The 15,011-nt window shown below is 36.3% G+C and overlaps 1 protein-coding gene across 1 annotated transcript; it reads left to right on the top strand.

Moving 5' to 3' along the window:
• The first annotated feature begins 1,300 nt into the window (after nt 1–1,300).
• On the top strand, nt 1,301–10,264 carry LOC109098163 (carcinoembryonic antigen-related cell adhesion molecule 1-like). Its single transcript, XM_042749670.1, has 7 exons — nt 1,301–1,445; nt 2,348–2,686; nt 4,378–4,722; nt 6,595–6,897; nt 7,118–7,492; nt 7,765–7,886; nt 9,185–10,264. Exons 1-7 carry the CDS (start codon nt 1,364–1,366, stop codon nt 9,275–9,277), a joined length of 1,659 nt encoding a protein of 552 aa, XP_042605604.1. The 5' UTR covers nt 1,301–1,363; the 3' UTR covers nt 9,278–10,264.
• The last annotated feature ends 4,747 nt before the right edge of the window (nt 10,265–15,011 follow it).

Raw genomic sequence — 15,011 nt, forward strand, 5'->3', positions numbered from 1 at the left:
CACTAACTACCTGTCACCATAAGCTTCCTCATAAGTGTGGGTATTATTGCCACATGCTTTCTGCTGCCAATAAAGCAGCAAACCCAACACACACACTGTTGTTATTTTTGACTACACTTGGGGGCAGTATTCATCTGCTCGTGGACTGTTGATAAGGAACCTAAAACTGACAAGAGGACAACTGACCACCATTACTCATCATACCCAAAGATGATTGTTCTCGGTCAGCTCATTCATAAAAACAAAACACCTTATTTGAACAATTCATCAAAAACAATTTTTTATGATATTTTTTAATTTATTAATTATTTCATACCTCATCTGTTCATTTAGCATATTTTAAGCTGATGTTTAATAAATTAAAAGTTACATGCCAGGTCAAATAGTTTTAAGATTGTATTTATTTTATTTATTGTGTATATATAATCTGTTTGTGTAATCCCTTTACATTCTAACCCTAGACAGGAATGTTTTTATTAGGTAAGATCCTCAATCCTTAGCATTGTTAACACTGTGTTAAAAGCTTGTTAATTTTACAATTGTTCAAAGCTTTCTATTTTGACAGTAAAGGCTATTTTTGGAAAAGTGAACACTTAGAACACTAGATCACGCTCCGGTGGAAAAGTATACTGCATTTAGTATCTACATTTATGCATGGAAATGTATAAAAATACCATTGCAATTTTGCAAACAGACAAAGTTCTTAGTCAAGTGAAACTGTCGGAATTGGTTATCAGACACCATTATCATTAAAAATAAATAATGTTAAAAAAAATCTTAAAATCTCAGATGACAAGGGCACATTTTATTCATTTAAATTTTATATTGCATATGCCATTCTTTTCTTCTTCTTCTACACTAATAAAGGTGTACAAAAGATAGTATATTTTCATTTTCTTTAAAAACATGAGTGTTCTTTTAAAATAGTACAGACATGCTGTATAGGAAAATGAGTCATCCCTCTAAAAGTGCTGTTTTATTGTTCAGGGTGTTTTCTTTGGGTTAAATCATAGGAAGTGAGGTGGTAGCCCAGATTTTAAGAGTCTATACTTATATGCTCGCCATATGCAAAAGTTCAACGTTTATATATAGGCTTTAAAATGTAGCTTCGTTTATGTATAATCTGATAAATGATTATAACACATTCATGTTAACAATTTTATTTTATTTCAACGATTAAAAAAGTGAATGGAACATCAAACCCTCCGTTTTATGCCCTCCCTCATCTCTGCAATTGCTACAGGCGAGTCTCGGTTTTTTTTTTTTTTTTTTTTTTTTTTTTCTTTTCTTTTTACTTCAATCGTCTTCGCCATTTTTGTAGAAAAGAGCGTCGGCGCAAGAAAATAATTTTTTTAAAAGAACAATGAATTCCACAGAATATTCGTTAATTTTCAGAGGACTGAAGTTCTATTTTTTGCACATAGCGAGTGTTTTACTTCTGCGTGGTAAGACCTCTCTTCCGATCAGGAATCCGTGACAATAATTATTTCATGATTATTACAGTTGCTGTATTGTTGTAGTTTTGTACATGTTTGTGACTACATCAACTAAAACAGTAATCGCGTCGTTTTAAACAGATAAATCTCCTGTTAAGAATGCTAGCTCTTTTCTGTGTTTTCAGAATATTTTCAGTCCCTGTAGCATTCAGGAATGCACGAGCCCATGGGAAGAAAACAAGTCAAGTCTCTGTCCACGAACTTCTTCCAAGTGTATTGTTACATCAGTAGATTATATAGATGTATTGTGAGGGGTGGTATAATGGTTTATCCAATAGGATATGCATTACATATGTGCATTAAATATATAGACAGGGATATGGTCAGGAAGTTCTGGACATAGTAAGAGTGTTTCTGGCATAGGGATCTTCCCAGATGCACTCTGTACATCAGGCAGACTCACTAACTGTGATTATAAAGACCCCCACCACAGAGAGAACACAGAAGGGAGAAGGAAGTAAGGGACAGAACAAAAAAGTCAAAAGAGAAAAGAGAGAGAGAGATAACACAGAAGGGAGAAGGAAAGAGAAAGGGAGACAGAAGGAAGGAGGGAGCAAAGCACAGACAGACAAACTCACAGGAATATCTGGCAGAGAGTGTGATATAATCTAAGATCTCCATTAATATTTAAGAGGAACATTAGAGATATATAGAGGATCATATTTGATTGCTGTTTTAAAAATTAATAGTAAATGCCATTTATTGTATAGCTTCAGTTGTTATTTTTTAAAGAATAGAACTACGCAACAAAGTTGATTTTTTTTATTTTTTTACTTTTGCACTGGATGATCAGTGTAAATTATTCTGCCCTTTGATTTATAATTAGACCTAAATATTTATTTTCGCTGCAGGTGCATCAGGTGTTGATACAGATGGAGTGTCAGTGTTTGTGATGGAGGGAGATTCTGTCACTCTGCACACTGATGTTTCAAAAACCCAACAAGAGAGAATTAAATGGTATTTTAATGACACGTGTGTGGCTGAAATTAATGGTGATCTCAGTAAAATCTGTGCAAATGATAAATGTCATGATGATAAAGAAAGACTCAGAGATGGAATAAGGCTGGATCATCAGACTGGATCTCTGACCATCACAAATATCAGAAACACAGACTCTGGACTCTATAAACTACATATCATGAACAACAGCAGCAGCATTAGGGAAAAGGTATTCATGGTTACTGTCCATGGTGAGTCATTTTATGAATTTTTAAAATCAGGTTATGTTTTAATCCTATCATTAATATGTTTATTATATCTGTGACAGTCACTGCTATTTATTCCCAGTAAATAGGCCATATCCTTAAAACCAAATTTGCTGTGAAAGTGGAATTTGTAGAAATATCCTACTTTGCTTCATAACACAGACATGCTTTCCATTAGTGAACCGATAGTTTGAACACTTTTGGTTCATAAAACAGTAGTGGTGTTCTGGAGATAAACAATTTCTCATGATAGTTCTTATAGTCTGTTTAAATGCGTGCACACGCACACACACACACACACACACACACTCACACACCATACCTGCAAACTAGTCGCTTTTCGGTGGAATTCACCGCTTTGAATCAAAATATGTAATTTATGTGAATTGTCTAGGCGGGGGAGTGGGGTCTGGGTGGAGAACAAGGGATTGCAAGCTCATAGACAGGAGTGTGTTCGACCAAATTCTCTTTGCCTTTCTAGGTTTGACTTGATGAAGCAATGCGCAGACCGATCGCTGTATGACATCAAAGCACCATGATAGCTACAGTACAGAGAGCAGATGGCTCCGCATGCTTTCGAATTGCTCAGGCGGTAATTTGATGTCCGATCGGTCACAGCTGGTGCCCTGTTAGATTTAGCTACCTCCCATTAAAACAGTGGGTAGTACAATTCAACAACAAAAAAATGTTACCTGTAAAATTAAGATTTATTAACGTCTACATCTACCCCAACCCTAAACCTACCCTTACAGTAATGCAAATACAGTAAATATGTGTTATATTCGTGGATGTGGCTAAAAGGGATACAGCTACAGAAAACCAACAATAAATATTTTTTTCTTACTATTAGATTGTTTTTTTTTATTAAAATCTACATCTACCCCAACCTTAACCTGCCCTTACATTAATACAGATAGGCCTACATTAAATATTGTTGTTCAAGGATGCAATATTGATGTGTGTATGCGCAGAAAACCCTGGTCATCTGACGGGTAGGATAAAATGTCAGGACACCTGTCACGCGCCTCATTTTTGAATGAATCAGCCATTTGAAATAATGACTAAAGACTTGCTCATTAAAACAGTAATTTACCGTTATCCACTGGTGGTTTGCTTTCATATTTAAAAGTATTGCATTTTTCCCAACTATGTTCAAAAACATTTTATAAAACATTTATAATCTTATAAAATTATTAATGTATTTGAAATTTTGTGATGTAAATGCATGTATGGCAACTCAGCTTCATTAAACAGTTTGTGTAAATACATCTCATGCCACTTCAGATGTAGCTTCTGTTTCCTCTGCGCACTCTAATGTCAACATTAAAATTTGAGAAATATGAACACCGATGACAACAGAGTTGCACAGTCCAAAACTTTTGTGGAATAAATGTGCTTTTTACTTGAAGCAAATGTTGTCATTTTCCTTTATTTTGTTGTCAGAGTGCACCAGAACCCTTTATTTACATGTTAAATTCTCAAAATTTTTCTTCCGGAGGTCATAGGGGTCATATTCCCAACTGTCACCTTTTTGACCTATTGTGAGTTTGCAGGTATGCACACACACACTAGCATATATAGATGATCTGGTATAAGTATTATAATTATACTGTAACATTTGTTTAAAAGCATCAAATGTGGACAAATGTTTCAGCAGGTGTTGGTTTGTGTTTCAGGTGTTCCTGCTGCAGAAATAGATACGGTAAAAACTAAATCAGTGATGGAGGGAGAATCTGTTACCTTAGACACTCATATGCTAAAAAAATCTAATGATTTTATAGCATGGTATTTTAATGACATTCTCATCATTGAAATCAATGGACATCTCAGATATGTCTGTACAGATGTTCAGTGTAATAAAGGTACTGAGAGATTCAGAGACAGACTGAAACTGGACAATCAGACTGGATCTCTGACCATCATGAACACCAGAATCACAGACTCTGGAGATTATCATCTAGAGATCTTCAGCAGCAACTTCAGCATTAGCTACATTAGGAGCTTCAGTGTTACTGTCAATGGTGAGTATCATTTACTTTAACCACACCTAAACTTTAAACCTTTAAACTAAAACTGTCTTATTCTCCATTTCACCTCTGCTCTGATTGTTTCCTAATCTACCCTTCGAATAAACCTGACGCTGTGTGCTGTTAATATTGTGAGAAATTGCTTGGGATGTACCTCATTTGTTTGTTGCTTTGGATAAATTTAATAAATGACCTATACATATACAAACCCGATTCCAAAAAAGTTGGGACACTGTACAAATTGTGAGCAAAAAAGGAATGGAATACATTACAAATCTCATAAACTTATATTTTATTCACAATAGAATATAGATAACATATAAAATGTTGAAAGTGAGACATTTTGAAATGTCATGCCAAATATTGGCTCATTTTGGATTTCATGAGAGCTACACATTCCAAAAAAGATGGGACATGTAGCAATAAGAGGCCGGAAAAATAAGGAACAGCTGGAGGAGCAATTTGCAACTTATTAGGTCAATTGGCAACATGATTGGGTATAAAAAGAGCCTCTCAGAGTGGCAGTGTCTCTCAGAAGTCAAGATGGGCAGAAGATCACCAATTCCCCCAATGCTGTGGCGAAAAATAGTGGGAGCAATTTCAGAAAGGAGTTTCTCAGAGAAAAATTGAAAAGAGTTTGAAGTTATCATCATCTACAGTGCATAATATCATCCAAAGATTCAGAGAATCTTTCACCATTGCCAGCTAAAAACTCTACTGTAAGGTCAAAAAAGAAGCCATATGGCTAAAAACATGAAAAAAGAAGCGGGCTATCTCCAGAAGCACGTAGGCGTTTCTCTGGGCCAAGGCTCATTTAAAATGGACTGTGGCAAAGTGGGAAAACTGTTCTGTGGTCAGACGAATCAAAATTTGAAGTTCTTTTTGGAAAACTGGGACGCCATGTCATCCGGACCTAAAGAGGACAAGGAAAACCCAAGTTGTAATCAGCTCTCAGTTCAAAAGCCTGCATCTCTGATGGTATGGGGTTGCATGAGTGCGTGTGGCAAGGGCAGCTTACACATCTGGAAATGCATCATCAATGCTGAAAGGTATATCCAAGTTCTAGAACAACATATGCTCCCATCCTTGCATTTTCCAACATGACAATGCCAGACCACATACTGCAACAATTACAACATCATGGCTGCGTAGAAGAAGGATCCGGGTACTGAAATGGCCAGCCTGCAGTCCCAGATCTTTCACCCATAGAAAACATTTGACGCATCATAAAGAGGAAGATGCAACAAAGAAGACCTAGACAGTTGAGCAACTAGAAGCCTGTATTAGACAAGAATGGGACAACATGCCGATTCCTAAACTTGAGCAACTGGTCTCCTCAGTCCCCAGATGTTTGCAGACTGTTATAAAAAGAAGAGGGGACGCCACATAGTGGTAAACATGGCCTTGTCCCAACTTTTTTGAGATGTGTTGATGCCATGAAATTTAAAATCAATTTATTTTTTCCCTAAAATATTTACATTTTCTGAGTTTAAACATTTGATATGTCATCTATGTTGAATTCTGAATAAAATATTGAAATTTGAAACTTCCACATCATTGCAATCTGTTTTTATTCACAGTTTGTACAGTGTTCCAACTTTTTTGGAATCGGGTTTGTACAGGGCATGCTATAAACCTGTTAGTAATGTCAAAATATGCTAGCATCATATTAGCAATGTGCTAAAATCTGTAAACAGTGTGTTGAATAATGCTTAAAACTTTAGCTGCTTTATAATAGAATTAAGTTTTTGATTTATTCATTGAATCACTGCTTTAACATCACTGTAAAAGCTGCTTTAAAACTATGTTATATAAATCAATATACAAATAAAGATGATTTGACTTGATGGTTCATTTCTTCTTTAGGTGTTTTGGGTGTTTTGACCGATGGAGGGTCGGTGTTTGTGATGGAGGGAGATTCAGTCACTCTACACACTGGTGTTAAAAAAAGCCAAAACGACAGAATTGTATGGTATTTTAATGACACTTTCATTGCTCAAATCAATGGAAATCTAAAAAGGATTTCTAGTGTTACAGACAGACTGGTGCTGGACAGTCAGACTGGATCTCTGACCATCACAAACATCACAACCACTGACTCTGGAGTCTATGAACTACAGGTCATCAGCAGCAGAATCAGTCAAAAGATTTTCAGTGTTTCAGTCCATGGTGAGTCATTTAATAAATCAATGTTTAACGTAAGATTATGCACATTTGATATAAAAAACTTTTTTTTTTTTTTTTTTTTTTTTTTATGTGATTTTTTTTGTTGTTGTTGTTGTTCACTGGAGATGCAAAGTGCAAGATTTGATATGAAATAAAAAAGAGCATGTGTAATCACTTTCATAGCTACAGTTCAGGAAACAGTAGCTGTTGATTTGCATTTCAGATGTTCCTGGTGCAGAGACACATAACATAAAGACAATGCCAGTGGCGGAGGGAGAATCTGTCACTTTAGATCCTGGTGTAATTAAAAAACCAAATGACTTGATGACATGGTATTTTAATGGCATGTGCCTTGCTGAAGTCAGTGGAGATCTCAGTTTTATCTGTCCAGATGTTCAGTGTAATGAAGGTACTAAGAGATTCAGAGACAGACTGAAGCTGGATCATCAGACTGGCTCTCTGACCATCATGAACATCAGAAACACAGACTCTGGAGTTTATAAACTGGAGATAAACAGCACCAATAGCAGCATTCGTCGCCGGCGCAGCAGCAGTATCAGCATCAGAAGCTTTAAGAGCTTCAGTGTTGCTGTCATTGGTGAGTATCATTTATTTGGTTTATTTGACAAATTGTAAAAAAAAAAAATTGTTTGACTTTATAACATTTTGACTAATTCAGACAATATTTGGTTTACTGGGGATTAGCACTGTGAAACCTTTTTTTAGTCGCTGATCTTCAGAAACATTTATCAGTTCATTCAATATCATACAGCAGACTATCCAAGTATAAAGGTATACATATCATTTTAAAATATCACCAAAGTCACTATAATATCTAGGGAATATATATGTATGCCTTTATTGTTACAGAATCAGGTCTGTCTGCAGCAGGAATATATGCTTGTGTTGGCATCTTTCTGCTGGTTTCTGTAGCTGTATCCGCTGGTGTGATTTTCTGTCGCCATAATGACTCTACACAACCAGGACAGAATGTAAGTATTACACTCAAACATCTGATTTATATAGAAACACGAGGTTGTAAATCAGTTTACATGCACAAAAACAGTACTAACAATATGGGCCGGATGTACTGACAGCCGCAAGTGCAAATCTCTTTTGGTGTTATAAATGTACTGTCAGGATGTAAAGAAATTATAAATGAAAAGGCGTGGACACAGTTATTGGTGTGTCTGACTTTAATTTCACACACACATTTTATTGGAGGAGAGTGTTTAAAATGAATCATGCAAGGTGGTTCCCTAAGGTTTGCGGTAGTTAGTTTACTGGTATTTGTGCCATTATACAACTCCCCAAAAAGCATGTCTGAACACATTTTTCACTTGACATGCTGTGTCAGGCACAGCATAGGAAAAAAGGGAGAATTTTTTTTTTTTTTTTTTTTTCACTCATGTTGATTTATTTGTAATGCCAGAGGAAAATGTTGCCTGCACATATTGTTAGCCAACCAAACAGTGCAAATGTAATATTTTCAATATATATATATACAACGACATGAAATATTTTACCTCAAGACAGTATGAGGTTTAGAAGACTTCCAGTGCAATAGAATTCATCTACAAGATACATTTTTGGGTCACCAAAAATGGCTGTCAAAGGATTCAAGGGAAATATTAAGTTTGGGAAAAGAAACCATCAGTACTGTTAATAAATGTTAGAAAAAGAAAAAAAAAACACACACACACCAAAAATCCTCCAGCTTTTTGCATAAAAATAAATAAAAATCACTATAAATCACTATAGTTATGACAAGTCAAAATGCTGAGAATGCCATACAAAAAAATTAAAAAAATGGTGTAATCCTATCACTGCCGTCAGTAAGAGCCATCTCCATCTCTGAGATAGTGACAGTGTGAGAGGTCAAAATGCTGAGAATGCCCTCCAAAGATGTTTGCAAGAAGAGCTGTAAATTCCTCTGACAAACTTCAACTCAGTGTATCTGGCCCAATCTTTACAAAATGTGTTTCACGAATGCAAAACAGTATTTGCAAATATACTGTACAAGTGTACACACAACGTTTTGAATGCTTTACATTTTTAAATAGCTTGTTAAATCTACATGTCATCACATGCATGGATGTGTTCTACTTTACACCCACGTAACATCTGATTTTAAGCAGTGTATTTCAGCGCGATGACAATGCAGTACAAATATTTGTTTAAGACTTAATGTATTTATTTAAAGAAACATCCAATATTTAAGATGCAGTGTTTGGGAAAAGAAACCATCAGTGTTGTTAATTTCACTCACCTTCTGTGAATCTGTTTTCAGGAGCATCATGTTGAACACTCGTCCCCTAATATGACTGAGATGCCATTGATGACTGTTGCCAATGAATCATCGCCTAATCGGACATCAACGTAACATTAATTATAACATTGATCATTTCATTGATGGGTGATCTGATGATTTTATACCATGATCTTTTATGTTCTCATAATAATGTTAAAATGTTGACTGCCTACTAGATGGCTGCGCTGACTGGACAAGTTTTATCACATGCCTCTATCATGTGTCCTTCATGTGTGCTGACCTATCTGAAAAACAATCCATTGTGAGCTAGCAGAAGGGCTGTGCGATGAATCATTCGACCTTGGGTTCCAGCGGATATGAAAATTTGATAATTAAGATAAAATGATCATTGTTCCGCATGCCTTTGCTTTACGTTGAAGCAGTGTGGTTTCGCCCCTGAAAGTGTGCTTTGATCTCTTTGTGAAAACAAAACTGGCATATGGTCCAGGTCATTGAAAGTTGAAATAGAAGTGTCAAGAACTCAAGTTAAGAATTAATGATCTTAACCGTTTCATGTTTGGTATCAATTTTACGGTCTCAGTGTGATTAGAAATATGATCTCAGTTCCATATCAATAGAACAGATCAAAAATAAAGATCTAGAATCTGAGGAAATTCTGTTCTACTGGTGTGGGGTGTGCCCCTGGTCTTTGCCAGATGTTGTTTTTCTACCTCAGGTTAGATTTGACTTTCAGGTCACCTCAGGTCCCAGCAAAAGTCTGGTAAAGCTTTTATTATGCTAAATGTATGATTGCTTTGTTCTGATTTGGGTATTTAAAGAGGATTGGCAAAACATTCAAGGAAGCATCTGTAAATAAAACTTCCCGCACGATGGCCATGCGTTTCTCTATTTGCCAGGTATGCAGACTCTTTGAAGTTATTTTAGTATAAATTTTTATTCTACGTTTTGTGTTTCATGCTGATCACTTGTGTAACCAAATTGTTATGCATTTTCTCTGTATTCTCATTATGGATTGATTGAATTTATTCTGTTTGATTCTTTTTTGAATATTCCTGGCAAAATAAATGTTCATTTTTTATTTATTCTGGAATTTCTTGTAATCATTATTACTAGCAGATTAAAATTGCAGTCTGGTGTTTCCAGAAATCTGTGTCCAGGACGGATCATACCAAAGTACCAATGAATGTAGCCGGGCTCATCATTAGGGACCTTCTGATTTCTGACTGTCACTGACTTGACAAGTAGTAGTTTTCGTGGTTATAAACAGAATATACTTTTTGTGATGTGCAAGCAGAACCAACCCTAATTAAAAAGAATAATAAACAACCTGCAAACTTACACTAATGAAATAACTGAAAAATTTATGTCTATAAAATAACGAAGCGATGCCAGGTCATTACTGAATGACTGAAAGTATGAGATTTCCAGAATAATCAAATATCTAAAATGATACACTATTGATATTTGTGATTAGTTTTTAATTAGAAACTATATTAAAAATTTTCAACAAAAACTTCATAAAAGTCCTACACGCAGAATACCTTCAACCAGGCCGCTATACTCCACTTTCTCAATGATTCCTCCTTTTTTTTTTTTTTTTTTAGTAATGTACTACACCGAACCGATCCGGACCCGTCTATTATTTCAAAAGCGGACCCTGACCCGTCAAGATCCGAGGCCGCCTACCCGGACACCGACCTGGACCGGCTATTTGAAAGCTGGACCCAAACCCGCCGGGAAGACACAGACCCAAATGGAAATCGTTTGTAACATGCTTCCACCTTCATTGCTATAACAAGTCAATAAACGAGTCAAAACATTTTTACCACACGACCATGTGTGCTTTAAAAGATGCGATGTGCCAGTTTTTCCTGAATCAAACTTCAACAGTGGTCACACGTCTTACACTTAATTGCACTCACTTTTTTCTGGCTTTCGTCTATAATATGCATGAAGGATGCACAGACAGAAGAGGTGCCCTTAGGTTTTACCTCTTTACTTTTCAAAAGCGTTGTTTGTTAGCTTTTTTCGCACATCGCTCATGAACGTATCCATTATTACCGTGCGTGCACTTGCATTTACTCTGAGTCTGCGCGCTCTGCTTCTGACGGCAGTGAGGCTCAATTTGTGTGGATTTCCAACTTGTGTTCCAACTTTGCAAGGAGAGTCTGGCTCTTCTGACTCACAGACTGTAAGTATGTTTACATATTTAAAAAAAAATTGCCACTGACGATTCAAACACGAGTTTTGAGCAGTGTCCTTTCTCCAGACATGGTTTTATGTTTACACAGTGCGATATGTAATGCAACACGTAAAAAGACAGTATAAGTCATTATAATCAGTAATTGTGTCCCCACTTGTTGCAACAAATTCTTTGTTTATAATGGGTTTTATTTTATTTTATTTTTTATTTTATTGTTTTTGTCTTTGTTGCACTGGAATGTAATTTAATTTAATTTCATTCACATGTGTTTCATAAACACATAATCCTTTCTGGATTACAATCTGCCATCAGAATTATACATTTAATTATTCCAGCTGCTGTGAGAAAAGGCTATAAACGATCTTCCACCTGCAGGACCCTCAAATGCGATAGCCTAGTAGCCAGGACAACTTCTTTATGTTTAAAAATGTGATGTAATGAGGCAGTGCCATGCTCCAATTTCCTGCGAAAACCTATACGTACCACTTTAATTAGAAAACATTATTATAAGCTTACCACTGTGAATCGGGCTAAAGTAAGGCAATAGTTTTGAACACTGGATGGTTATGTACTTGCTCAAATATTGATTTCAGATCATTTTTTACCAAAACAGTTACGGACTGCAGCTTTAAGTTTTCAGAAAGATGTTGAAATATTGCAAATTATCAGCATGCAAGCAGGTTTTATTGTACTGTTAAAAATATTTTTTTTACCTTTCAATTTGAGTGGAAAAGTTTACATTTTTTTCAGATATTTTTAATAATATAATTAGATTTTTTTTCTTTAAAATGAACCCACATAAAGCTCTTTCATCTAATAAATGCTATTAATACAGATCTAATTCTATAAAAACCTTTCTCACAGGCCACCAGGGGGCCCCATGTCAGGAGTTTATACAGCAATCATGGGAGTAAAGCCTTGGTCACACTGCACTTTTTTTGTTGTTGTTGTTCCATTGACTTCCATTCATACGCATGCAAATGCATCAGACCGGAAACGCAAGCCCATGCAAAAAGTTTTCACATTTTGCTGCATTTCAAAGTTCAAACTGGTGTGACTCTGGTTTGCGAATCCGCATCACGTGACACCGTGAGACCAACAGTATAAGTCATTATAATCAGTAATGCAACACGTAAAAAGACAGTATAAGTCATTATAATCAGTAATTGTGTCCCCACTTGTTGCACAAAATCCTTGTTTATAATGTTTTTTTTTTTTTTTTTTTTTTTGTTTTTGTCTTTGTGCACTGGAATGTAATTTTCTAATTTCATTTCATTCACATGTGTTTCATAAAACACATAATCCTTTCTGGATTACAATCTGCCAACCCTCAAATGCGATATTCCAGCTGCTGTGAGAAAAGGCTATAAACGATCTTCCACCTGCAGGATCCGCAAATGCGATAGCCTAGTTGCCAGGACAACTTCTTTATGTTTAAAAATGTGATGTAATGACGCAGTGCCGTGCTCAAATTTCCTGTGAAAACCTATCCGTACCACTTTAATTAGAAAACATTATTATAAGCTAACCACTGTGAATCGGGCCTAAAGTAAGGCCATAGTTTTTGAACACTGGATGGTTATGGTACTTGCTCAAATATTGATTGGAAAAGTTTACTTTACCAAAACAGTTACGGACTGCAGCTTTAAGTTTTCAGAAAGATGTTGAAATATTGCAAATTATCAGCATGCAAGCAGGTTTTATTGTACTGTTAAAAATATTTTTTTTACCTTTCAATTTGAGTGGAAAAGTTTAAAATAATTAGATTTTTTTTCTTTAAAATGAACCCACATAAAGCACTTTCATCTAATAAATGCTATTAATACAGATCTAATTCTCTCATAATGTCTCAGTTGTGTGAGTTGCTACTAAATTATTTTTGAGTTTGTTGCAAGAAACAATTGGAGATTTCCCACTTGATGAGAGATTTTAATGTGTTATAATTCAGCTGATTTCATTTAAGCCAGTTAAAGCATTGTTTCTGCTTGACTGCCTTTCCTGTTGTCTTCTTTCATTAGTAATTTTCTGGTTAACAGGATTATTAAGATTACTTTTACATATATGTCCTTCAGCTGAGACATTACGAGGTCATACTCTATGGTCATTTCTCAAAAGAGTAGAGGTGTGACTTCTCGCAAGCCTCTCATCATGGCCTCCTTCCCCATACACATTCATCACTCTGTCTGGCTTCATCCTCTGTCATGCCTCCTCTCCACCAGTGTTATGAGTTCTGTCACACATGGCTGCATCAGATCATCCAGGGAGATGCTGCATTACTGGTTGGTGAGGAGATACCCCTAACAATTTTTTGCCTTGAAAAAAAGAGTTGTTCCATGACTTGATACGCATGGATCCAATGAAAAATAAGAGCAGAGTCCAAGTGATTTCACACACATCATGTGGGCCAGCCATGATTCAATCAAAACGTGAGCCAGATTTGAGCCAACACACATTGCATGCAGAAAAAATTGCAGTAGGCATAGGAAAGTCAAATGGTTAGGAGTCAGACTCATAACCCAAAGGCTGTGGGTTCGAACTAGCAGGGGATTGTAGGTGGGGAGAGTGAATCCGCATCATTTCCCACCTTCAATAAACCACCACTGACCCTTGAGCAAGGCACCAACCCCTCAACTGAGGACCAATGGCAGACTGCTGTGTGTGATGCACATGGGAACCATGCAGAGACTCCGGTGCATGACGTCTGGCCAATTAAAAGAATGTAAAATCATGGCTAAAATTTTAGCACCGCTAGTTCAGGAAAGTGGAGTGAGATTGTATGTTCCTTTATTTTACAAGGCATCAAAAGCCACCACACACAGAAATATGCTTTTGAAAGGGCCTCTCTTTCACTGAATAATTGCAATGTACCTTTTTCAACTCAATGGACTGAGGCTGGGGTCAAGGCATCAAAAGCCACCACACACAGAAATGTCAAGGAATTACTTGTTGATTTATGTGTGCATTTAAGTTTTTTTTAAACTGACACTGGGTCCACTGCACTTTTTTTTTGTTGTTGTTGTTCCATTGACTTCCATTCATACGCATGCAAATGCATCAGACCGGAAACGCAAGCCCATGCAAAAAGTTTTCACATTTTGCTGCATTTCAAAGTTCAAACTTGGTGAACTCTGGTCTGCGAATCCGCATCATGTGACACCGTGAGACCAATGGCAGATCGATACATCACAGCATGACCTCATATCTGAATTAAAAGAATGTACATTTAAAACTGCGGCGCTGCAGGAAAGTGGAATAGTATTTTATTACTATACAATTTATATTAATTATTTTTATGTGTTGAATTTAAGTTTTTTTTTAAAAGACACTGCAGAGCATGACGTCATATCACGATAGTTGCAGTGTCCGAACAAATTTCTCATGCTCAAAGTGTAGTGTGACCATGGTTTAAGGCGAGATGATGGAGATGACAACAGCAGAGCTGAGCTGGAGAGTTCTCTAAGAAACGTTCCATATGAATTAATTAAAAAGTTACGTGGACACGAGGATGTGTGTGCGCATTCGAACACAATTTCAAAACCAGCACTCAGCAACTCTGGTCCACGCGAAATCGAAAGCGAAACTAAAAAGGATGTGTGTGCGCATTCGAACACAATTTCAATACCAGCAGTTGAGAGCGGGCTG

This window comes from Cyprinus carpio, chromosome B22 (genome assembly GCF_018340385.1).
Source record: "Cyprinus carpio isolate SPL01 chromosome B22, ASM1834038v1, whole genome shotgun sequence".
In the NCBI taxonomy this organism is placed as follows: domain Eukaryota; kingdom Metazoa; phylum Chordata; class Actinopteri; order Cypriniformes; family Cyprinidae; genus Cyprinus; species Cyprinus carpio.